At 38.9% G+C, this 27,993-nt stretch overlaps 1 protein-coding gene across 1 annotated transcript; it reads left to right on the top strand.

Annotated features, from left to right (window-relative positions):
• The first annotated feature begins 176 nt into the window (after positions 1–176).
• LOC135472209 (gamma-aminobutyric acid receptor subunit beta-like) lies at positions 177–27,993 on the top strand. The gene is made up of 8 exons (XM_064751597.1): positions 177–1,074; positions 12,671–12,738; positions 14,395–14,615; positions 19,184–19,266; positions 20,891–21,028; positions 22,408–22,560; positions 23,890–24,140; positions 24,752–27,993. Exons 1-8 carry the CDS (start codon positions 879–881, stop codon positions 25,127–25,129), a joined length of 1,488 nt encoding a protein of 495 aa, XP_064607667.1. The 5' UTR covers positions 177–878; the 3' UTR covers positions 25,130–27,993.

Raw genomic sequence — 27,993 nt, forward strand, 5'->3', positions numbered from 1 at the left:
CGCAGTTTACACTGAATCTCGCAATGGCGCTTGTGTAAGGTGTTACAGGAGCGCTGATCTACTTGTGTACGATTTGCCGACCACTGGGTCTGCTTACCGCCGCTCAGCTTCTACTTCTGTGTTGAGAAGCTTTGTAAGGCCAGTTTGTTCAAAGGATTTTTATTCTTTGGCTAACGGACAGACATTTCATGGTGTGCCGGCTTGCCGAGAGGAGACGAGGGTTCGATCAATAGCTCTGTATGGCGAGAAACTGCCTGTCGGAAAGGCCGGGCCAACACATCTCGTATAACGCCGTGGGAAATGCCGAACTCTCAGTTTAGCCTGAGTACCCATTTACTGAGGTTATCTGCGATTTGCCCAGGCTTATATCAGCAGTAATTGAACGACGCCATCTTGTTTCAAGCCGTCATATCGGGCTAAGCGTCTTATCAGATGGTTAATGCAGCGAAATCGCCGGATCCTCTCTGTGTTTCACCAATCTCCTACAGTACGGGACGGCTGACTTCTGTGGCTTACAGCAGCATTGGGCATACGCAGTGACGTCACTCGCGCAAGTGCAGAACGCTCTCAGACAATGCATTCGAAAATGCTTATGGCAGACTCATGTAGAGATTCTTGGCCAGACACAGGACGGATTATATCACCGATGATAAGCTGACTGATTTTCCCCCCTAACGTGGAATTGTGTCTCGCAATCATGGGGAATGTTCAGCGGGATTGAAGGTGGACGGGAAGTGCGCCGATTGAAGATTACGATGGTGGCGCGACCTGGAGCCGAATGACGACTAGAGCCGCTTACTGCGGGTTGCCCATTGACTCGGCAGTGTTGTAATGAATCAGTCTATTTAACTGTAGATAACAAAGCTAATGGTATCAGAATGATACTGTGGACGGCATTTTTAGTTGTATTGAGGTGCTCGGCTGGGGGCAATGCCCTCTTCGTGGACACACAGAACAACTCCAGCTCTTACCACTACACTAACAACACCAACCCTTTCTATCTGCACAACGTTACAGGAATTATTAACAGCTTGCTTGAGGGATACGACATACGACTTCGACCAAGTTTTGGAGGTAAGTCAGGAATACCTGGCAAAATGCGATTGTTATTTACACTGTCTTACATCTATTTACAACCACTCTTCCTACCCATGTGTTATTGAGGTATATACCGAGTTTCTAATAGCAGAATGTCTGTTGTAAGCAAGATACAGTTTTCCTGTTTATCTTTTACCTAAATTGTTTTTGTATCGAGGTAAGACCAGTTCCAGTTTCATTGTAAATTTGTTATGTTTTTATTAATCGAAATTGATTATCAGTTCAAAGTATGTTGTCTAGGATGTCATGAGGCATCCTAGAGCTGTGATGTCTGCATTATTTGTTTCACTTATTTGAGCGACTCGTGTATCTGTGTGTCTGTGCAAAAATTATCTGATAACATAATTATTAAGGTATAAATGCCAGCAAAAGATGAGATTTTTTGTCCCAAAACTGAGAACTTTGTACAGGGGAGACCATACGCTGCACTGAATGACCTAGATTTGATGGTACTGAATTGCTTTCCAATCTTCTAGTCAAACAAAATGTGAGCGGTTTAGCTAATCGATATAAGAAAACATCCCTTTGTGATGTGCCGATTCGCGGGCGAGAGCCATTTCCGGTTTAGTATCCTATACAGAACATTAGCTACAGCTGGCCGTAACTGCTTTACGTTCTGCCTTAGTGTTATACAGAGTGGCTATCAAACCCATACAGAGAAGAGCTGGGTATTTTGGCTAATGATGAAAGGTAAATGACGAAGGGTAAGTTTCAGCCTAAAACTGGCCCAAAGGCCCCGTCCTTTACTGCCTGTAGCTTCTTTTGGCAGTTATATTGATTCTCCTATTCCCTGTGTGGCCACTGACCTAATTGGAAGCTACGTGTCTCGAAGACGACGATTCCGTTGGTGCGCAACAAAGACCCTGCCGGCATTGGATATGTTTTACAAGAGCACATTATCCAGGCTGATTCTACACGTCATTAACATAGGCTCAGCCGAAAGTTCCCACATCCGTCCATTGAAGAAAAACCACCCAAGGTTGACTCAGGAGAGGTGATCCCGTTCTGATTGCCGGCTGTGCAAGAGCAACCAGCCGTCGTGAAGGCTCCATCTAACTCAAACTCCAGTTTATATTGATTTCTTAATTTCTGGGCCATATAACGGGCCACTATCTACTGCTGTTGATGACCAGCGGTAGCCCAGAGTCCCTACTGTATAATTACTCACAAGATAGGGTCGTGGCCGGCCAAGGTTTGTACCTTACGCCCACCTCCTGCCGACGTCGGCTCTCAAAAAACCCTTGTCCTCCCCGGCTCCTAACGTCAAATGTGATATGTATATGTATGTCTACAAAACCTTAACATCCCTGTATTCAGCTTAACAGCTGTCACACATACACCAGCGGTCATTCTTCAGAAATTCTAAAATCTCGTCATTTGATCAGTTGGTGCATGAAGAACGCAGTGGAAATCCACCGCGAATTATAGCAGTCACACATTCTTGGGGCAGTAATAAATCATCGTTACTTTGGTTCATCTTATCGGTTGTCGATTCAAATTTAACACTACTGTTCATGGTCATTGACCTATATGCACGTGTCCCAAATACTCGTGGAGGACAGGGCGCGAACACGCTGTGAGAAACAATGGTCTTGCAGTGTTTCAGTGTTCCGTTCTCCATTGCCGATCTGAAGGCCGATATCTCGCGCAAAAAGGGGTGTTAAATCGCATCATTTGATTGTGTTAATCGGTACAAGAGCTACTTACATATCTACATAAATCAATGAGGTGGCCAGAATATGAAATTCATGATGTTTGAACCAAATTTTAAACAACTGATCAGAGCGCTTATACATTGTCAGTATGAAGTTGGGGTGGGAATTGATAGCATAATTGACTCCTTTCAGACAGACAGCAGGATTCAGTACTGCTCTTATACTGTACATGCAACAACAATTGTGTTTGAAAATAAAATCCCTTGATTACACATTTGCACATTCGGAAAGGAAAATGACGTGGTTGGCACTGATGTGATATGCTCCGAGCATTTTCTTTATTGCGGTATAATGATATTTATATGCCTACATTATGTTTGCTTCGTTTTTTTTGTTCCTGAGTAAGTTGCTGTGGAAGATCTACAAGGAAATAGGGAACATTACCTTTAGCTTTCACGAAATCCACCCAAAGCAATTAATTACTTCTCAGACGTCAGTTTGTTTTTTTTCCTCCTACACTATACAATGCAACACTGTTGTTACCTCTGGAGGTGTCTTCTACTGAAGGTGTCTTCATTTACATACAAACCGATGAAATGTCACCGAAATGTGCATTGACAACATACATGTATGTCTGGGAATGCAAATTGTTTTTTAAATAAATAACTAAAATGCAATATAAGATGCACCTAATTTAACATTTTTTGTATATAAACAACAAGGTAATCGGTCATGAATCAGATAGGTTAAATTTCAGTTAGTTTGTTAAGAAAGACCATACTGCCATTGAAAGCCAATGAGCAGCTGTTTATGTTACTAGGGTGTGTCGATATAGCCGTAAACTGTCCGTATTTTCACACAAGACTTTATGAATAGATGTCCGTACTTTGACTCAAGACTTTATGAATAGATTCTCCTGCGTTTTTCATGGAGAAAAAGAAAAAGAGATGCACAGAACTAAGTATGCGAGAACTCACTTGCCCGTCTATGTCGCCTTTTAGAGAAAGCTATTTCAAAATTGCATGAGATGAGCAAAACTAACGAAATCCATTAGCAATAGTGCATTGGCATCTGATGACTACATTTTATTGTCGAAAGCCAATGTGCTTCGGGACATAAAGGGAGCCTTAAGTTTTTTTGAGTCAAACTCTTCGTATGTTTTGCAACAGTGCACTAATGAATAGTTATTACTTATGTTTTGATGTTAATTAATGAAGACATTCTTTAGAAGTACCTTTTAAAACATAATGCAAATACATTTATTCCCAGAGACCAGCTTTTTAAAATCTCTTCATGTGGTAAAACAATTGGCCTGTTTTTATTTTCCTTTTTTTCTCCCTTCGAAGTATACAACCTTAATTGAAGTACATGCAACAGTTTGTGAGAGTGAAGAGTGTAACTTTTTGAAATATTGTTTTTCTAAAGCTATTATTGAAAATGTAAAGGAAACTACATTTAACAACAGAAAGAAAAATGTTCAAAGTTGTTTTGGTTAATTTGTCTCCGCTGGATTAAACGGCATTAACAAACATTTTGTGCCATTAGAGAGAAACTGTAATTCTAGAATATTTGCCTATCTATGACGATATGCATGTTTTAAAAACAGATTGCTATACATTTGTAGATTTAACCTTTTTAAGATCGTTTAAACTGTCTAAACAGGCATTGCTAAGTTTTCGTAACTGTGGGCTCTTGGTGATCTTGGTGATTTCTGTCTTGGAGTTCTATAATTCAAAAGCTTACAATACACAATGTTAACTGGCAAAGACTTTCATGCAATGCCAGACAGATTCACCGTAATGAATCACGTGCTATCTTGATTAAGTTCATCAGCACCGCAAATTGAATGGAAAGACATTTTTAAAAAAATGTTCCTTGCGAAGCGGCATTTTGAAGAGCAGAAAATTAATTAAGGCAAATGGTTGGAATAAGTGCTTCTCAGAATTTGAAAATATCATCGCTGACAATCGAACGCAAGGATCCAGGTATTCATCTGCTCTTACAATACGATACCCGCGCCTCACTTTCCACGCAATATTCTCCAGTCGCAAAATTGAACTCGTCCATATATTCCTCCTCACCGGATGAGAAAACTGTCTGTTGTATAAGAGCGGCAGTAATCAGTATTTCCCGGTTTTACCATGCTCGTGGTTTTGGAAGTGGGTAATAAGGCTATGACTGTCATACCAAATTTCAATACATTATTCTGAGGTATAAGACAGAGTATACTAGCGGCCCAAATTGCTCATCTGGTAGAGCGTCCGCTTCAGAGGGCGAGAGATGCAGGTCAATCCTGGATCGGGTCACAGCTAAGACTTTAAAAGACGAAGTTGTAGCTTCCTTGCTTGGCGTTCAGCATTTAGGTGAAGTGCAATGACTGGCTGACCCGTTTCAGTATAATGGCTCGGGTGGGGTGGTTTACTTGCCTCCTGTAAGTGGTCTCAGTGAAGCAGCGTTAGATAAACGAGCGGTGTAAATGCGTCCTGCCACAAGGAGGCACATTACGTGCACTCCAAGCACTCTTTCGTTGTCATATGACAGAAAAAATGTAAAGTACGACGTTATACCCTAAGCACTTCCTCACTCATAGTACTCGATATAGAGAGTTTCTTTGTTATGAAGCAAGTAGTTTTCTTACCTGCACACAAAGAGAATAAAAGAGAATAAAAAGTAGTTTGTTTGTATATTACATTTACATGGATAATGAAGGATGACTAATCCTGTCATAATATTGTATAAGAGAGATCTAAGCTGTCAACCTCTCTTTGCCACAACATGACTTGAAATGCAGACATTTTGTAGTGCAATCTGGCCATATTAACCATTTAAATATGACATTTGAAAAGCGTTGAACAGATAAAAGAAAAACTATGCCTGGCCAAAAATATGTGTTACTGTTATGGAATTAGGTACGTGGGAAGGTCTTCCAGCAACATGCGGATGGTCGTGGGTTTCCACCGGGCTCTGCCCGGTTTCCTCCCACCATAATGCTAGCCGCCGCCGTATAAGTGAAATATTCTTGAGTACGGCATAAAATAATGATCAAATAAATAAAATAAATAAATATAGAATTAGCATGAGCATACCAATTGTAATTACCATTCTGCAAACGCCCTCTGGTGTTGGATTGATGAACTAATGACTTCATGCCCGAGCCTTCATCAAGTGTCATTACTGCATTAAGCATGAATACTTCAGCTGCATTATTGACGCACTCTGGTGTATAAATAAGTAGTCAGCTAGAAAATCCCTTACATAGTGACTCTAACCAAATATGCATACACCAACAGAAATATTACTGAAAGAATCGAACAGTGAGATAGTCAGTCTATTATTCAGATGACTGAAGGAATGGCAGCAAATATCCTGTGAACACTTCGCAATCCGCTGCTGAGTCCTGATGTGGTTACCGTTATAAATGTCATTATTGTAATAAGTTTCCACGCTCTGGTATTGATATTATTAGATTTATTTATTTGATTGGTGTTTTACGCCGTACTCAAGAATGTTTCACTTATACGGCGGCGGCCAGCATAATGGTGGCAGGAAACCGGGCAGAGCCCGGCGAAACCCACGACCATCCGCAGGTTGCTGCAAGACCTTCCCAGGTACGGCCGGAGAGAAACTTGAACTCAAAGCAACCGCATTGGTGAGAGGCTTTCGGGTCATTACGCTGCACTAGCGCGCTAACCAACTGAGCCACAGAGGCCCCTGATATTATTAGAAAGCTATTCCTTTAATTCAAACTAATGTGAAATCAGCAATTTTTTTTCTTAGGCGTGATTAATAGATGACGTATGGACGGTTTTTTGATTTAAAAAAATGGTGTTTTCTGGACCTCAGTAAGTAGATAACAGATGATTACAAAGCGTCTTCAACTTTAGGTGTGTTAGTATTCTAGATCTTCCTTTCCACTGCACTTTCCAACGTGTACACTTTCCCATTGTTCTCATGTTTTAAAAGCTCATGTTTCTTTCTACTCTGAGCGTTTTCACTAACATCAGTTACGAAAGGGATTTGCTTTGTTAAATAAGATTAAGCTAGATATTTAAAATTGACTGTTATAGCGATGGGAGTGGGAGCTAACTGTGGATATTGTACTGTTGGGTATTAATGTGGCATGAACTTTACTGCAATGAGCCCGCCTAATGCTTTCAAAACACAATTGTAATCTCTTTATAAACACTTTGGTAATTAACACTCAGAGAATTGTAATCGGATCAACGGGCATATGGGAGGTTAATGGCGTTACATAAGTTTGAATGTTTTTATCATTGTATGACTATTTCATAGTTCAGAGCTGAAATATAGCTGATTTATGCTTACGCTTTCGCATCACTTTATTTACTTATCAGTCATACTTCCGAATAGTTTACGAATGCTCTACACTATAATGGATCGTTTTGAATGTTTTATAAGATTCTAAGATTCGTGGGCGAGTTTTTCGCCAGTGACTGATACAAAATGTATTACACCACTCACCGCTAGGGTAGATTAACATAGGATTTTTCTATGCATTTATATTGCCCGTCAAGGACGTCCAGAAAACTATAGTCTGTTAGTCAGAGACACAGACAGACACCTATTCTGTAACAGATGTCTAGAGATACTTATCCTATCATAATGCCAGAATGCCTTTAGTCTGTCAAACATGCCCGGAGTTACCGTGTCTTTTTCAAATGCCTGTCTCATATAGCTTGAGTTACACACTCTTTGTTAGATTAGGTACTATGCCAGATAGGTAATCTATAACAGAAACTAGGTAGTCAAAGATGTTTCTTGTGGAATCCCCAAATTTACTCACTTTTTTTCATATGCTTTCCTTGTGACATCTGTCTCACATATGCCCTGAGGCACTTAGTCTGTGACTGATTGTGTCAGTTATTTCGGCTCCCCCATCTGTTTATCATATAGGTCCTGGGCCGTTTTGTTTATCATAGGTGTCCTGGATCAGGTTGTTTATCATGGATGTCCTGGGTTAGTTTGTTTATCATGAATGTCCTGTATCAGTTTGTTTATCATAGATGTCCTGTATCAGTTTTCTTGTCATAAATGTCCTGGATCAGTTTGTTTATCACTGGTGTCCTGTGTTAGTTGGTTTATCATAGATGTCCTGGGTCGGTTTGTTTATCATAGATGCCCTGGGTTAGTTTGTTTATCATAGATGTCCTGGATCAGTTTGTTTATCATTGGTGTCCTGGGTTAGTTTGTTTATCATAGATGTCCTGTATCAATATGTTTATCATAGATGTCATGGGTCAGTTTGTTTATCATAGATCTCCTGGGTCAGTTTGTTTATCATAGATCTCCTAGGTCAGTTTGTTTATTATAGATGTTTTGCATCAGTTTGTTTATCATACATGTCCTTATCAATGTATTTATCATAGATGTTTTGCATCATTTTGCGTCAGTTTGTTTATCATAGATCTCTTGGGTCAGTTTTGTTAATCATAGATTTTGTTTATCATAGATGTCCTTATTAATTTGGTTATCATTGATGCCATGGGTCAGTTTGTTTATCATAGATATCCTGTATTAATTTGTTTATCATGTCTTGCATCAGCTTCTTTATCAGACACGTAGATGGCCATTAGTTTGTCTATTATAAATATCTTGGGTTCGTTTGTTTATCAAAAATGCCCTGAATCTGTTTGTTTATAATAGACATCTTGAATCAGTTGGTTTATCACAGATGCCCAGAATCAGTTTGTTTTTCACAAATGTCCTGGGTCGGTTTGTTTTCTTATAGAAGTCCTGGGTTAGGTAATATGTCACTGAGGATAATCTATCCTGAACGAGTTCGTCACAGATACCTTTATTCATTTTCTATCTCACAGATGTCATAACTTACTCTGTCTGGAAATGATGTTCTGGCTTGGTTGGCTTGTCACAGATTTATGGTTCCAGATAATATATAACTAATGTCGTGAGCGGAACGAGTCACGGTAACTGATCGGTCCAGGATGTTCTAAAATAACTTATCTGCGACTTACGACTATTGGTAGATAAATCTAATATATTCAGATGGCCTGTTGGCGTGTTCCTTTAGAATTTAGGGTCCTAAAAGGTATATGCAATCATGTAGTTTATCTTCAGATTTTGTGCATTAAATAAGCTGTCACAAATGACACTAGTAAGCAGTGTTTCACAGGCGTCATGGGTTTGACCGAAAGCCCTATGTGACAAACGGCATTCTGTAGCCAGTTACAGGCTTCGTCAGATGATTAGGCAGTCACACGTGTCTAGGGTTAGATAACCTGTCACAAATATTATACTATATTAGCTAAATATTAGCTGAGACGGGTGTTAAGCTAGATAGTTTCACATATTTCTTGAAATAAATGATGATAGAAGAACAGCACAGAACAGATAGAAGAATATTAACACTCCTTACGGCTGGGTGCTCAAAGTTTTACAGATTTCAAACATTTTAAACAAATTTTCTCATTTTACCTGTTTATTGCCTTCAGATATTGCAGTTTCTTAATTTACAACCTTTTAGGACGCCTGCCTTGAGAACCGATTAAATCCGCAGAAATGGAAAACATTAATCTTGTTATCTCACTTTTTTGCACACCTTAACAGCAAGATTTCCAGACTTGAGCTTATCTCGAGTAGTATTAAATGAAGTTCAATTGATTCCCTCACAAACTTCCTTACATTTCTTTGTAATTTTGCTAAATGCAAAACAAGGCACCCTTAAGAATTCCTTTTTTTCCTGTAGTATCTTTATGCAGTACTCTTATTATTAAATATCTTTTTCTCTGTCATTATATTGGGTTAGCAATTCACTCTTTCCAAAAAATAAATGGCGTCCTATACCGGTATTTGTTTTATTAGATTCAAAGAATTCGGTTCTCAACAAAAATACTGCTTTCATGCAAAACGAGACCGTCTGATGTCTTTGGAGTCACGAATTTCCCTTTACACCTAGTGGCATGTGTATGAAAAAACTTTTATCATTGAACATAATTTTCTTTGTCTTCATATTGGCTTAGCAATTGATTTCTCGGCAGAAAATAACTGACGTATTTCACTGTTTTTTTGTATTGAATTCAATGATTTTGTATAGAGACAATACCGCATTGTTTGATTTCAGTCGCTAGGTATCTCTATGAATTTGGTTCTCACAACATGACGAGTCTTGAGATCAAATTTTATATATGAAAGAACGTTATATTAAAATTTAAGTGCAATTACAAAAACACTTTTAAAGTATGCTTGACTTCTTGTAGTGACCACAAACTGATATTCTCACATGAGACCATCTGGCTCCGTGGTATATGGGCTTCATTCTCCAAGGCAGCATAGGTTTTTGCTGGGAAGGCTTTTTACCTAGTGTTCATGTACCTATACAGTGTGCAAGATTTTTTTATGGTTTAGACAAAACAATTATGGAATTTATAACTTTAACATAGAACCAAAATTTACTTTCTTGATATATAGTCACCCAAAAACAACATTTCTTAAGTGTACCTATTTTCAATAGACAAGCATACAGTTCTCATTGCATTCTAAATATTCTTTAGAAGCTCACAGAACTCAAGGGAAAAGGTATCAAACAACTGATCACGAATATAAAGTTTGGAACCATTCACAACCAATAAAACTGTGTGCAAGACATGCTCATAAATGTTTACACATGGATGCCAACCTTTTCCGTCGGGCAAAATATTCCTTACCAGATTATTTGCTTACTTAAAAGTACAATAATATCTCAAATACACAGCGGCTTATTTGCTCGAGAAAATCTGAGGCGACCGCTCAATGGGATATGGGGATGGATGGAGCAATTTATTCCTGTGATTGCCCTTAGGCAACATTGCCTGTCTGGAGAACGGGGCTACAAAGCCCCGTCATATTCAGCAGCGCGTATGTATCGACAGGCCCTGTCGTGTCCCTTCGCGAAGCGTTCAAAATCCCATATAGCCAAACTGACAGGTTTTCATCCGCGAATCAATAGCTCATGGTAGCGTGAACAGATGCATCGCTTTTTAATTAATGGACGTAAACTGGTGCGGCATTGCCCCATCGCGCTTTGCCCCACAGTACGGAGATATCCAAATGTAAAGACAAACAATGGCTGCAGCCATCCTTTGGAAGGGGACGAGCACGAGGTACTTCGTGTACAATGACCTGTATTATCACGCAGTGTATATCTGCGCCTAGCCAATCTATCTTTGGCAAAACAACTTTGGCATGTAATATTTTAACCCATTACTCCATTTTCAAAAGCGCGGAGAGAAGCTTTTTGGCGTTTGTCAATGTCTTTGTGGGTTTTTCACGTTACTCCAATAATTAAGTATCGACTCCATTCTTCTGGTAACATTTAATCCATTTCTGTGTCTTCTGGACCAGACAGAATATGTCGTGTTTTTGAAGTGACTTGACACTGGGGAACAAGATTATGTAGAGGGAAAGCTAGGAAAAAGCTGACTGTCCCATAACTTTTTTACAACGTGCAACAAATTTTTTGGTAAAAGGATGGCCCTGTCTAGCTCGAATGATTAAGCGCCGACCTGCCCTTGTCCAATGAAGTCGCAAGTTCGAATCCAGCTCTCAATGCGTCCTCTGCGACTTCAAGTTAGGGGTTGTCCATCCATAAAAATTATTCCCACCTTTATATGAGTGAAAAATTCTTCAGTACTATGTTCAACACTAGTCTAATGAATAAATGTACTGTGCTCAAGGGATAGTTCCATATTTGATGACAAATCATGCCCTGTTTAGTTTTAATTAAATTGTACCTATATATTGCAACCTGAACGCAGCAGTCAGCTGTATACCTATGCCTATATATAGCTCTGTTATATACCTGGACGTGAATGATAAAAGTGATCATATTCATGACCGTTACACCCTCTATCGACAACTCTATCACGCATGCGTCACATATTTTATCAAGAGGTTGAGCCCGGAAATCAAGTGCTTAAAATCCAGTGGCATTGTCCTCAACATAAAAAAGTAATCAGGCGTAAAATCGATGATACGTTTTCTCTGTGATTCAAATATAGAACGCTTCCATGACCTTATAAATTCAACTTGGTTGAGGGACGGGGCTTGGAACGCTACTCTGGTAATACTCTCCTGGAACATTTATTTGATTATGCAGATTTTGTCCGGGCTTAGGTCCGTGTTTTCAAAGCTTCACGTCATATCTACATTTGCCATTGCATGACTCGAATATATGTTTAATTCTGATGCAAAAAAGAACAGAACAAACAAAACATGAACTGTCTGGGAAGGAGAATAATCATGGATATGAAGTCGACCATTGAATGTATTACTGGCCTCACGTTTTGCATTTGTTTCGTATTTTTCTCTGGTCCCTGTATATTGTTGGTCGACTAGATTATTAGGCTTCTGTATATGGCTTAAAAACTGAAAAATGTGAAGCTCACTCACACGAATAACAAGCCCCGCTGTGGGTTTGAAAAAGTCATGCATTTCTAAACTAATGCAGTTTTTCTGGTAAGAAAAAGTGAGTTCAAAATTCGGTTTGCAATAATATGTTCTCACACAATAAACCAGAAGAACAAAGGTCACTCACCCCAATGTGTTGTATGAGTTTTCTGACGTTCATTTCTTAATCATATTAATCAATGTATCGTATCACACCTTATAATACTAATCACTTACCATAAAGGACATTCCACACAAACGACATTAAGGTCATTTTCCAAATAACGTTTAGCGGAAACCATAACAGAGCCTTAGAGAAAGTATATTATGTAAGAATTAAGAAGAAGTCATCTTGGGAGAAAAAAACATTCAGCAGTTTAATGATGCCCTAAGTATATCTTTCTTTTATAGAGAAACAGATGCACGTCTGAATTTCATGGTGTGATAATGACTTGATCGTAAACAATCCTGCTGTTCTTTTTGTCCCTGATACGAATGAATGCTTTCCATTGTAGTGAAACCCCTTCGGATTGGCATGGACGTGAAGATAGCCAGCTTCGACAGTATATCTGAAGTAAACATGGTATGCTATCTTTTTTTATATATATTTTATTATGGTCCACAATTCCGTATCATTTCTCTGTAATTAATATCTAAATGCAGAGATTACGCCACAATTGGAATTCAGCCTCACAGCTTTGTCAGGCATTTGGTGAGGGGCGGAGCATCCCCTAGGCACTGTCCGGTTTCCTCCAGCCATAAAGCCTGACCACAGTCATAATGAAACACTCTTGAGTACGGTGTATAACACCAATGAAATCAAGTAAACAAATAAACAAGTAAATAAATACATAAATAAATATATAAAGATAAATACATAAGAAGTATCTCGCCCCAGATATATTATACACATGGGAGGCTTATTATGCTTTTACAAAGTATACTTAGCAACTTTTGGAAATGACTCATTATTCGTTTGAAGCTTGCAATAGTACAAATTGTACCTTGCTTTCTTGACAGATATACAGATAATTTAGCCTTTAGGACACATAATTTAAGGAATGCTCGATTACCTAAATAATTCAGTAGCGTTCTGCTTAAATAATTAGGCTTACGTAGCGGTGAGATGCTGGGATATATTGGAAGGCGTGTATGAAGGTTAACGGTTCTCGACAATAAACTCTAGAAGTGTGAAATCAAATGAGCAGGTACTCAAAATTGAATTGACAGGACAAGGTGGTATATTCAATAGCCACATCAGTGCCGCAATTCTGGCTGTCGGCACACGCGTCAAGATAGGAAGACACCTTGAAAAGAACCGTTTTATATTGGTCACATTATGTAAATTGGTATTTTTATACGTCTTACAAGCATAGTGCCCTGCCGTGCGACCTCCTAGATAGAAGCCATTAGTGGCTGAAGGCCACAGCGCCTCTTGTCGGCATTAATTCATCCCCTTCTGCTGCCCTATCCTATGATACAATTGAATGCATCAACACACGTTCTTCAGCTTTGCAGCCCCATGCCGGAGCTCTAAGCTTAATTAAACATTACGCAACCGAAGACGAAATCAATCAACATGCTTTGAGTTCTACGTTACTTTTAGCTATAAAAACACTGTTTACAATTCCAGTCATGTCCGACTCCAAGCAATTGGCGGAGATTCCCCTGGTCGTTGAAGATCTTTGCAGTGAACTTAGGGCCACTGGAATTTTTAAAATGGCATAGATCAAAAGACGTCTTTCACCAACGCTAGAAAAAAGTTCAGCGCAAGGCTTTTAAACGTAGGCACTATGGACCTCTTTCCCCAGAAGGAAATGAGAGGCTTTCGCTCTGCTGTCCTGACAAATTTACACTGTGTCCGACATAGACACGCTATGAAAACCTTTTTTTGTAAATATGTGCCTTTTTTGCTGGTTTGAGAGCGACGACAGACTTAACCATTCCCTCAGTATGTCACGTTTGAGGCTGAAAGAAATTCCACTCTTTGTTAGCTTATAGATTGTGATATAGGTCAGAACTAAAGGCGGATGGTAAAAGTTTCTGAGCAGTGCCATTAACTCTGGCCATTGGTAGCCAATGAGCCACCGGCCACATGTCATTTAGTACGTGTAATGAGAAGAGGCACTGTATGACGTTTGTTAGTTACCCTCTAGAAAAGGCGAACTTTTCTATTAGATCTGCAAAAAAGGGCAATGTGCAGAGACTGTTTCTCTTACATGGCTATTTTCTATTGCAGGACTACACTATCACGTTATACCTCAACCAATATTGGAAAGACGAACGTCTCAAGTTCACAGATGACAATATCTCTTTGACATTAACGGGAGACTTTGCAGAAAAAATCTGGGTGCCGGATACTTTCTTTGCAAACGATAAAAACTCTTTTCTGCACGATGTGACGGAAAAGAATAAGATGATAAAGCTACACGGTGATGGGACTATAGTCTACGGTATGAGGTAAGATGCATCCTTCGATATAAAGTTAAATGTTTTACACAAATAGGAAACACTGAATGTTCGAACCCATACCTTGTCTCATTAAAGCGCTGCTTCCATGGAAAATGCTAAATGAAAATGACATGAGGCAGTAGGGAAAGTCCTCACTGGCCGATTCTCCCAATGAGTTCTCCTCGAGGACAATTAACCCTTTGTCCGTGGCCAATTCTACAAAGCCATTTTGGATTTGAAAATCAAACCTTTATATACAATTTTAGGCCTTATAAAATAAAATTTTAAGTAAGCAGCTCATAAATGTCACCCCAACACAAACATGTCAAAATCTAAGCATTGCGAGGATTTTTTTCAATTTGACGTAAGTCAGAAATGGCTTTGTGAAATCGGCCTTTGCTTCCTGTTGTTTAACTAAGGCTTTAAGTCAGGAGGTTTGTCAGTTAGATGGCAAGGTGTGGTAATTTCTTCATGATTCATTCTCTGGATGGTTGCCAGACGACACCCTTCATTATAAAGGTCAAGAACAACCGGACTGAGTTTCATGGTATGCAAGTTAACAAGGTTCCGATATATGTATGTGTTCGAAATTATTAGTATGGTTTGCCTTTTATAAACCTATGTATACTAACGAGTTTTATTTGAACTAGCACTCGCAAAAGCAAGTGGCAGCGTTGTTCATCAACAATGCGGAATCCTGACCATTCATTGTCGCAACTCACTGAAAATTTTAATTAAGTAACCCTACAACAAAGACTTTCCTTCACTGCCTCTCTTCTGATGTGTATACATGTAGGTACAACAGCATCAGTTCAATTTTGTTTTCGTCAAAGTGTCAAGAAGGGGGCTATAGAAGATACTTGAAACTGTTTTACTAAGTCAAAACAATGTAAAACATGTTTGTCATCGAACGTTGTCCAATATTGCAAATGTGTGCCAATCGCAGTTTTAGCCATAGCTTTCTCTACACAGTGCCCATCTGATGTCACCACTATCTATTCTGATTTGTCATTTTCCTTTTTTGTCTTTTTGAAAAGGAAACTGGTCATATAATAAAAGCAAATTTTACTAAAGATGAAGGCTATAGCGGAGACATTATGAATTGTTACCAACGACTGACTAAGCATATAACTGCTCAAATAGTGAAAGGTAGTGAAGAATAGTAATAAGAGATGCACAGTAATAAGGGATTGGCAGTTATTCATAGTCCATACCCAGATTGTAATGTCTCAAAATCCTGAATATGGAATAATTTAAAATGTATTGAAATGCTACGATTCTTCACTTTTCTAGGCAATGACTGTACGTGCAACAAGAGCGCTTTTCGCTTTAATTGTACATTGATTCATTCCACGCATCACAATATCGATTTATTATAACATAAGTGCAATTTCGAAACAGTTTAGGGTTTCTTTTTCTCCATAATGGCTTATTTTTCGTGGCCTTATGTTTCCACTGAGAAAGTTATCCCAGGCTAGGTAATCTAATATACGTCCGAACTAAATTACAGCCACAGCAGAGAATGAAAACCGGTTAGGATTTTATGGCAACTTGTAGAGGTGTTTACCGTTAAAGACGCCTTAGTATTAAGAGTTGTTTGACGCCGCATTTGCGGTCCCTAGCTATGCTGCCATTTCCTGGGATTTACGAACCACTTTGAAACTCTTCACGTCACGAACACTGAACGTTAAGTCTGTTTCTTGTGTGTAAAGAATCCAGGAACGAGGCTCGAGTGAAAAATGAGTCTATGGATAAACCTTTTGCCGTGTTAATGAATGGCACTTGTGGAAACCGTCGTAAGGCTGGTCACATCGGGAAGGGTTGGAAGGTTTACGTTTACCATTTGTTTTGCTGTTAAAACATTTTAGCCATGAGATTTATACTGAAGCAAAAGTCCGAATATTTTTTAGGAAATACTTAAGCCTGCCGATTGTACTCGTCGCAGACATTTGGTTAATGACACTTACGCTTTACAACGTCATTTTGTAGGAATACATTGCGCTAAAGACTGCATTTATTTGGCTTTAACGGAGTATTTAAGGGAGTTTCTTCCTATTGTTTCGTAAATACCCTAAAGGCATGACAAACTTTACAAAGTTATATGGTTACTTAATCGCATTGTGTGGCAGAAGATGGCACTATTTGCGCGCATACCGAATCACAAAAGTGTGAAATTTGGGCGTAGCGTTCCTTGACTAGTGACAGGCAGGTTGTATGGGCTGTGATCTGAACATTCAATTGCATCGATTGCTCGGGAGATTACACATAGTCTTTAACTTGCTACTAATCTGTTGAAGACATCTTGACCGTTGGGCGCACTGCCACTTCATTTTGTCCGGCCTACGCTCCTTGACCCCGCCATGACTTCACTGTTGGACAATAGACATCTCCCCCATAAAGCTAACCAGCATGCTAATCTCGGAGCCGAATGTTCTTATCTAAGGGAAGGCCACATTGTGACATGCACTCAGCACATTCCAAGATGACTAGTCCGTCAATCAGGGTCTCTGATAGGGAAATCAAGCGATCTGTCCAATGTGACTGGAGTTTAGCAGCTTGTAGGCAATCACGCCTTTCCCGCGAGAGATGGGTCACCCGTGCGATGTTAACCCGTAGTCATAAGTGATGGATGGCCTGTCAGTAAATGGCGATCAGTTTATAACACTACACGGCATCCCGTAACTGTTGGATGCTCAGCCTTGACCGACAAGCCCTTTAACAGTACGACGAAGGGGCACGAACAAGAGTCAAGATCACCAGTTTTCACATCAACACATGAGGGGGGCCACTTAATAAAGACATCGGGAATTTTCTGTCCGAGTGGCGCCAATATCAAATAGGTGCATTAGAATACATAATTTGCTTACCTCATTTCTGATTTTTACATGAAGTCGTTGAATGTTTTCCTTTCATTTCTCGGTGAAAAAAGAATGCAATAAAATCCTAAAGGTCGAATAACAGTTAAGTCTTATTTTCCGTGACTTTTGAAAGTCTGTCACCTACTTAGTAAAACTGAAATCCATCTTCACGAATTGCATCTTTGGAATTTAGCATTCAGCGCACACCCCTTTATTTCTTTCTTTTCATCATCTAGAGAGATTAACACGACTCTATGAAATCACCTGAATTGCCGGTCGGCACACAAGTGAACAATTTGTCTTCAAATGTCCACATAAATACTGCTGTCCCATTAAATGTTCTTGTGTAACACGGGGAATTTAATTTAGCCACCCCGAATTTGCATGCCGTAACTGTGAAATCTTGTCCATGGTTGGCAAAAATAATATTTTCTTTCAGGTTCAAAAAACCGTTCAAACCGAATCCATCGTGTAGCGGACATTGTGACAGAAATATTGAATTCATCGATCATGCGCCTCCTTGGTAACAAACAGCTAATGGAAGATATCGTTCACAATGGCCTTGCCCAACTTAATTTTGTTGATCGTTAAGGGAAATTCACGCTGTCCAGCGACAAGCCCTTTGTCCGTCTACTCCAATTCTCTTTCATTTTTGTCTTTGTCACTGCCAATTTGTCCGGTTGTAATCTTTTTGCTGTAGAGGCTAACCCTTCGTCTTTGCCCTTTGGTTATGTTTCCCTGAACTTGATGTGAAAGTTTAACTATAGAGTTCCCGTAGGATGTAAAGCTGTCAAATTAATGCAATCCGGGAAACGTATATTGTCAATTTCTGGAAATCGTCTACTCGAAACACAGAAAAGAACTCTCCTTGGAAGACTGGATGACGGGTATTCTTGATCTGTCAGAGGAGGAGGCCTGGAAATGACTATACTTTGTCTGAGCATTTCTCACTCCAGACACAATTGAATTCCACTTTGAAGAGCGGATGTTAGGGGCAGAGAGCTTATTTTTTACCCACTCGTGAACGGGAGCACCTGAGTCGTTTGGCTGACGTTAGCCTTTCCTATCCCTGAATGTGAATGGGTTTAGTGTTTAACCCCTGGCGTATTGTATACACAACAGTAAACGAACAAGATACAACAAAGAAACCCGTAATCACATTTAAAGGAATCTGGAAATAGATGCCGAATACGCGCAATGTAAAACTTATCATTTTCGATTTGGCAAAGAGTATACACTTTGTGTTTTCTTAGGCATGCCCCGTTACTTCTCCTCCCCACCATCAAACCACCAAACTCCGCTCATTTGGATTATTAGCCCACGACAAGTTAAATAGACACGTCCATTCATGCAGAGTATATAACCTCGACGAAATCAAATGACGATTCCTCAATGTACCATGCACCCTAGGTGAACATTGAAGGCACAAATTACCGGTTCATTGTAAATCTCGGTACGTTCCAGTTTCTAAATTTTCTTTTTAATATTTTGATTTGCGATCTAGTAATGCCATATTGGCAATACACAAGTTACAAGGTTATGCCTGTTCCACCTTGAATCCCAAATCGCCATATGTGGGCAACCCTGTTATCAAAATCAGCGCGTGTCTGGTAATGGACAAGAACATAAAATTTCAGGCTGGGTTATTGGAGAAAATCGTAGATCAGCGGAAACAAATCAGAAACTGTTACTTAACACTTGAGCCGTGTGCTTTTTCAGATTTACCACAACCCTTGCCTGCATGATGGATCTGCATTATTACCCGCTCGATGTCCAAAACTGCACTGTGGAAATCGAGAGCTGTAAGTATGTCAAAGTTTAAAAAAGGTCGACATTTAATGCATGTTTTCCGGAGTAAATTCCTACACTCCAAACAGTGTCTGAGTGATGCTAGAAATGTTCTTCTATGCCAACAGTTTTCTCTGTTGAATGTAACACACATATTCTATTAATTCGACATAAAGATTATATTAGACTTACAGGGTATTATGTTGAATATCACAGAATATTGTGGTATACGAACAGAATACATTCAAGCATCACTGAGACAACAAACTTTCTATTAAAATTAGCAGATTATCTTTTCAGTGTAATCTCCACACATTTGGTGACGTGTGTGTTTACCGGAATATCTAGGTGTATGGAGTATTGCTGGGTACCTAACTCTGAGATAGAAAGTTCGAAACCCAGAGTAACCTCAGCTAATTTTCAGAACCAGAATCGGTGCTTTACCAAGAAAGTGCAATCTCACATAACAACAGTAACGTGAGGAGTGGTTAACCCATAAATCATTCGGATGAAAGCCCTTGGACAAGTAAGACATGTACTATCTACACAGACGATTTGGAATCCCTGCCAAGATGTTGTCCTCGATCGGATGTTCTTTCAGTAGTTCAGTGCAATCTAAACGACGAAGGTCATTTTAGTTGCAAATGATCTTTCGCTCTCCTTAGAGCCGCCTGTATCGTTCGATAGAATAGTAACGGACGGTAAATTTCCAGCCGGATCCGATCTTTACGCCAAGATCTGGACTCTCGCTGACTTAATCCACTGTCGGACAAAGATCATTGGCCAGTCCATGATAATAAATCAAAAAGCAATCTGAAGGCTGAACGTTTCTCAAATAGAAACTAGGATCTACGCACATATGGAAGTCAGAAAGTAACGTAAATGCTCCACATCAGATTATACTGTGCATCAAAAAGAGCTTCACTCTATGACCAATTATTAATCTATAAACCATTACAATCTCTCAAGGCATGCTTAATAAATTAACATTACAACGTAAAAAGAAATCCGGTGCTGATTAAACAAAATCGGTTTTGACATATATAAAGTCCAAGTCTGACATTAACGTTCATTTCGAATTCCAGAATTTTAACTGGTGACACATAATAAGTACATTGCCATGACAAACTTTACTTTCTAAGGTGGCATTGCTTTCGGTTTTTAAATTCTTACTTAGTCCAATACTCACTTTGTGAAATCGACTGCATAGGCCTTTATAGAACTGTCTTTTTAGAAAAATGATATTACAGAATAGGGCGGTGGTGACACACATCATATCAGTTTGTCTTAGAAATAAACTTAAAACAGAGGGGACTGATAGCAGTCTCATTTTTATGCATCTTTTGCCCGATTTCTCGATATTTTTGGCGACTAAGTTTAATTGCATGCTGATATCAAAGGCCCTCTCCAAACATCAGAGTCTTAACAAAGCGTTTATCTTCACAAGGCATTCATAGGGAGGCCGGAGTTGACGGCAAGCGAAGAAATGAATTCCAAACTGCAAGAAAGAGATACAAATGCATTTATAATGTTAAATTGCAATTATAAAGATAACGTATTACACGTTTAATCCATTAACATTTGGCATGATTGATGTGTTTAGTGGGTGTTTAATTATGGGACGTTTTATATTTTCAGACGGCTATACGATGCAAGACGTAGCGATGTACTGGAGGTACGGTGAGTATTCGGTGGAAGGAATCGATAAGGTGGAACTTCCCCAATTTACCATGGAGGATTATAAAACACTGGACAAGGTCGAGGAGCTCTTGACAGGTTGGTGTTAAGGGTTAATAAAAGAGAACGTTCACTTTCCATGTGATTAATATTATTGCTTTATTTGCCAGTCACAAAAAGTCAATCGCGTTTCACAAAACCTTAATTTAGTCTGCATTTCATGATACTTTGATCGCACAAAATAAATTGCTTCATTATCGCACTTGTGGGATCTCGAGTAAGGTGAAGCAGATTTTGGAGATGAAAGGAATTTACTTAGGCTCAACACAGATATATATTTTACCGGGTCATCCAAGGTTCTTAACTTAAAACCCTGAAGACCATCCATCAGTTGTCACAACAGGAGGTCACTGATTTTCAATTATCAGACGAGCTTAAGCTTTGTCATGTCTTCTGTACGATATGATAGGTGATTTTTGATCTTGACAAATGACAATAATAAATAACAAAGGGAATATATCTGCATCCTGATTTTCATTTGTTTACCTGATTTGTAACATTGATTCATGTGATTGAAACAAAATTTTAGGCTTGGTATGTACAAGAATAAGCTATTAATGCTCTTATGTAGATAAAGTACCATTTATGGATTCCGTGAAAAAATATGGTAACTTAGCCGTTTCGTTGACAAATAATGGAACTTCTGTCGGTTTGATGAAGAATAAAGAAACCTATTTCGATTTCCTGATCGACTTATGTCCATCTCGTAAACTATGTGACAGATGAAATATCTTATGTCTGTTCTGTGACATATAAAGTAGCCTATGCCGTTTCCGTGCCAAATAAGTTATTCCACATTTCTAAAAGCTATAGTAATCTATGTCTGTTCCTTTACTTACAAAGTAATGTCTGTCCCTTTACTTACAAAGTAATGTCTGTCCCTTTACTGACAAAGTAATGTCTGTTCCTTTACTGACAAGGCAACCTTTGTCTAGGTCATGACAGAATAAAATAACTTATGTCTATTCCATGACAGATACAGTTAATTATGCTGGTTCACTTAAAAATATGGTAACAACTGTCCGTTTAATGACAAATAAAGTAAGCTGTCTTGGTTCCTTCGCTGATAAAGTAACTCATATGTGTGTTCTGTAAGAAAAAAAGTAACCATGTCAGACAGAGTAAACTATGTCTGTCCCGTGTTAGATAAAGTCAACTATATCTCTTCCGTGATAGATAAAGTAAACTATGTCTCTCCTGTGATAGATAAAGTGAACTATATCTGTTCTGTGCTAGATAAAATAAACTATGTCTGTTCCGTGATAGATTAAGTAAACTATGTCTGTTTCGTGACAGATAAAGTAAACTGTATCTGTTCTGTGATAGATAAAGTAAACTATGTTGATTCCTTAATGAAGTGACTTAAATGTATGTCGGTTTATCGACTGATGAAGTAACCTATGTTGTTTCATTTACAGGTGATTACCAAAGACTTTCTCTAAGCTTTAAACTGCAGCGCAATATAGGCTTCTTCATTTTTCAAACATATTTACCGTCAATCCTGATCGTGATGCTGTCCTGGGTGTCCTTCTGGATTAATCACGAGGCTACTTCAGCCAGAGTGGCGTTAGGTACGTAAGTCAGTCCAAACCTCCCCGCACCATCCCTCATGAAGGATCCACTGTCCCCAGATAGATGGCGTGTTAATCAGTGATTAACGATGAACTGATGACTGAACCTGACAAGTGTCAAGCTTTTTTGTTAATGAAGTCAGCTATCTGTTTTCGACAGCATGCGGCAATTTTGAGAATCACCTTCCGTGAGGACTAGAGCCAATCCTAATTAATGGCTGTTGGGTTGTGTGTTGTATTCCCTGAGGAATTACGATACATTGTTTTTGTACATCTGAAGCCACTAATACAAAACAGTGTTTTCGATCAGTTTAATATACCATGTTTCTAGACATCAGATTCCATAAGTAAAGTGGTGAAGTGTTGATAGTATTAATCAGTTGAAATCCAGTGGTGTAAAACTTATAGCAAAGCTGTGGAACGTGTAGTAGTGCTGTTGAACATATAGTAGTGATGTGGAACGTATAGTAGTGCTGTGGAACGTATAGTAGTGCTGTAGAACGTATAGTGGTGCTGTGGAACGTTAAATCCTAATAGTTGTCTCTGAGTCGGTACTGTTATTTAAACTTAGTAACTTCACTTACATTCTGCTCGTGGTAATATTGCTGACGGTTCATACTAAATGACTCCCTTCAAGATATGAGGCACCAATGGCCTGGTGAAAAGTGTGCTAGTGCAGGACTATGACCCAAAAGCCTCTCACTAATGCGATTGCTGTGAATAAAGTCCATCTCATGTTATCTTCCTTTCTGGTTGTACCAGGGAAGGTCTTCCAGCAACCTGTGGATCTTCCCAGTTTCCTCCCGCCACAATGCTGGCCGCCGTCGTATAAGTGAAATATTCTTGATTACGACCTAAAACTCTAATGAAATAACTAGGCGTCTGCAAGATAAAAAATTGGATATGGCAATCTTCCGTAGCATGCACTTGTGAAAAGACATTTATTGTCCATATGACACTGACTAGCGTAATGATTTTAGTCGTTTATGACTTTGTATGCTGTTGTACTTGCAACGATGCCTTCTATTAAAAGTTTTCGAGTCTAGGCCTGTTGTTTTATTAAACGTTTTCGAGCCTAGAAAAAAGAAATTAATCGTTCTCACTCCTATAATAAATGAACATCATAAAACCAAATATATATTTTCAAACTTAGAGTGCTGGAAAAAAACTAACCAGCAGTTTCGGCATAGGTAAGAATCGGTTTGTCCTAACGAAACAGGCTATAAATGTGACATTCTGCAAAACAAAATGGCGCAGTTCTACTCGTGATTCCCTTTTAATTTTTTTTATGACCACTGATCCTGATCCAATGCTTGTCCATTTTCCCAGGGATAACCACGGTGCTGACAATGACGACAATAAGTAACGGGGTTCGACAGTCTCTTCCCAGAATTTCTTACGTGAAAGCAATAGACATATATCTGGTGATGTGTTTTGTGTTCGTCTTTGCGGCTTTGCTAGAATACGCAGCCGTCAACTACACGTACTGGGGCGCCCGGGCGAAGAAGAAAGCCAAGAAGCTTCGGGAAAGGTCTATGAGATACTCCGAGAGAAACACAGAAGATAACCAAGCGTGTGAGGTAAGGCAGTTAGTCCACTCAATGCAAGCATGGCTGATTTTCACTTGCGTTAGCATAAATTTGCTGACATCTGCTCAACGCTCCATTTCGATAAGTGGATGTCATTGTACACAAACTTTGGCAATGCACATCAGGGCCAAGCCCTAGCTGACCCAGGATAATAACATTAGCCTTGTATTAAATCTTATCAAGATACATTATTGCTTAGCACGGTTGGAAGTCATTGCTGTGCTCACAAAGACTGCAGCAAATTAATTCAACTGCAACGTATGGTTTGTTGTGCTCCGCGTTGGGACTATTAATCAAGGTTTCGGAGAGAACTAGACAAATTGGTTACTCGGCGCTGTACACTTGCAATTTCTTGAGTTGGTGGTAAATTAAATTACTCTGTTTGAAAAAAAATTGTGGACGCCAATTTAAGACGGAGTGGCTGGCCTCTGGTATAAAAATTGGTTTTCTGTTATATCATTTTGACAGTTTCATTTGAACAACGTTCGGCCACGGTCTTGATTCCAAAGAAGATAATTCCGATCCATCAGTGGTTTAAATGAGTAAAACTTTAATTCTGTTCTCAATAGTTTGTATCACGGAAGTGTGTCTTTTTATTTCAGCGTGAACCACATGACATCATCGAGATGAAGGACATCCGTATGTCTCCTATCCCTGGTCTCCGCAACCAACAAAACACTCTGGGCGATTCGGAAGACAGTGACAAAAGTGTGCCCACATTCCGTATGACCCCTGTCATCCCGCGTACGTACATGAGGGGAGGGCAAATCCACACCCAGGTCTATAGACGGAAAAGCAGTACAGCCAGTATGCAGAAAAAACGAAAACTTCTTAGCAGTGTGAAAGAGAGAGCAAAGTCTCTGAAAGTGAAAATCCCCAAGGTTCAGGATGTGAATACGATTGACAAATACTCACGTTTCTTGTTTCCGTCTCTCTTTGTTCTATTCAATCTCTGTTATTGGGGATTCTGTTTGATATAGGATGAGCCAAACACTGGATGCATCAGCTATGATCGCTCTCCGCGCCAAGCAAATGTTAATCTATGTTTCCAGACTGTCAAACTGCTGTATGTAATGTGCATATATATAAATACACAGCCTGTATATTGCTGCTCTTGTCAGAAAGAGAACAAACGAGAGCTGGCGAACAGTGACAGCCTTCCTGCTGCGTCAGCTGGGTTGAAAATTGATACAACACCAGTTTTGCCGAATCTGCCATTGCTTCATGGTCTCCAGTAGAAAATCTAATGACAAAGGCGTTAAAAGGCTTAATATACATACAACGGCGAAACTGTTAGTTCTTCAAAACCTGTGATGTCCCTAAATTCTGAACGACATGTTGATTTTTTTCACGTGCTTAAAATGTATGACTCAGAAGGCGTCTTACAACATGTCAGATGAGAGTATGCCCTCACATCACATTATGAAAATACCCAAAAATTCCTAAAATTGTTGGTGTTCTTGTTGTTGGGGCATTTAAACAGTTTTAACGGTTGCCGTTACGAAAACTCTGCACGTGGCTCCGAACGAAATCCGTGAGACTCATGCCATACTTGTGTAGGCCTACCTGTATCTGCTAGCCAATGCTTAAATTCTTTATAAAAACTAAATATTTAGTGTACATGATTTAATATTTTAATCATAATCTGTTTGTATTTTACAAGAGATGCATGGTCATTAATACAGAGGTAAATTGTTTTGTTTATGCATGGTTTCATTTTTAAGCAACATTTAAATCCACTTGCCTTTAGCTGTAATGCCTGTCCATCCTTCTGCTTGACACGTTGTATTTATATTGGACCGATTGATCATGAAACATTGCCCTGTGTGTTTGCTTCTGTTAATTTTTATTAGAGTACAACCTATACATAAATGCTTGACAGTAGAAATAGGAATGTCAACGTAAATCAGCTTGAAGACGTGTAGGCATTGTGAGGTAAGGATTTAGTTTTAGGGACCCCTGACCACGTGACACGGCTATGTGGGTCTGATTTCGTTACGGGTACAAGCAGATATGAACAAGACTGTGGTCCTTGTATGCGAGTACAACACAGGAAACACGGTCTCATGTTCAATCCCATTTGTGTTTGCTTAAATGTTATAAAGCATAGCTCAGACATACATACATGTGTATACCTTTTCTTCGTAATGAGCGGGAAAAATATAGAGAACTGTATGCATGTATACGGAAGTCACTTGGACCTTTGCAAACTAAATAAAGCATAATGTCGCCGGTAAAGGAGACTAGGTTATATTTCATATTACTTACATGACTCATGACGAAAATTACTTCTAAAATTGTATTCTCCTAACAATGAACACAGTGTGTTCAGTATTTTAGGAAGCACAAATATGGTTTGTTAATCCTCAATTATTTGGTGAAGGGTTTCAAAAATTTTACAAAAAAAGGAATACTAATAATAAAAAAGACACCCAATCCTAGTCTTCTAATACTGACATGCATGGTTATGCAACTGTTCATATATTAAATACTGAAGGAGCTTCTGCATGGTTTAGTTTAGTTCAGCAAAGGATTATTTTCTCTGGTTGTGAATCGATTATCGGTAATTCCCATTTCAAGGCACACATCCCCTTACTTGTTTTCGCAGGTTATCGTAAAGTACTGCGGGCAGAAGCGCAATATGGACATTCATACATAATGACGTTTATTCTTTTATTGTAGTCACTTGTAGCCTGCTATTGCTTAGTAGTGCTTATCTGTTTGTGTATACATGTACAAAAGTTTATTCTGTACAGACATTTTAAAGATATTCTGGTATTTTCCTGCTAACATGTTTTGGTAAGTTCAGTTATGCTATTCTGTTTTGTACTAATATTGTACTGCTTTCCTGATTTTGTTAGCATTCTAATGCAACTTTGATTATGCATATATTGTACTGCTGCCCATTATTTTTCTAGTATGTATTTTCCAGTGTAAGTGATACACTTTGTACCGACTATCTGTAAGCGCCTATCTGTTTGACCATATTAAGACCTAGCACGACTGCTTAACTACGTAAAGACATTGCACAGTATACTGACTAGTTTCTCTTAATGCTGTGTACCGACAAATTATACTGCTGCTTTGCTAATTACTCTGTTAAAACACTAATATATACTTTCCCCTTGCATTATACGTTGTACTGCTATGTTGTTTATAATAATGCCGACAAACTACAATAATTCTAGTGTCCATATCAGTTATGTTTGCAGCGTTATATGTTTTTACTTTGTACACACAGTCTAGAATAAGAAGTACGTTACCACGTTTCTTTTTCACTTTACACCCATCTTGTACAGTCTGTTTTGCATAATAATTCACAGCTCAGCCATCTCCCATCGATATTCTTTTACCATACATTTATGGGAAACATGGCTGTTGGTTGAAACAGTACTAAAAGAATGTAATACAATCACCGCAACCCCATTGTGTAACTTATATTCTATGAGGAACTTCATCCCATGGTCATTCGCGTCCAGGGAAGAGAGAGCGATCTTGATACATGTATCAAATGTCACTGAAACGAATGCAGAAATAATAAGTATGACGATTGAAACAGAATAAAGTGGACATATTATGTCCAAAAAGACTGTTTATTGGTTAGTCTCCATTCAGGGCAAAAACATCTGCTTAAAAGACACAATGATACTGTACAGAACATGTAGGCTATGTGCACCATGAACGCCCTCGTCTCATTGTCAGCATATGCTGCTTCCTCTGTAAATATGCCCAACAATATCCATCATCATTACCATGTTCATTTCTTCTTGTATTTTTTTTTTTCATTTTGTTGTTGTTATTGTTAATGATTTTCTTTTCTTTACGGTCTAAAATATTGTCAATC

Source organism: Liolophura sinensis, chromosome 8 (genome assembly GCF_032854445.1).
Source record: "Liolophura sinensis isolate JHLJ2023 chromosome 8, CUHK_Ljap_v2, whole genome shotgun sequence".
Classification (NCBI taxonomy): Eukaryota; Metazoa; Mollusca; class Polyplacophora; order Chitonida; family Chitonidae; genus Liolophura; species Liolophura sinensis.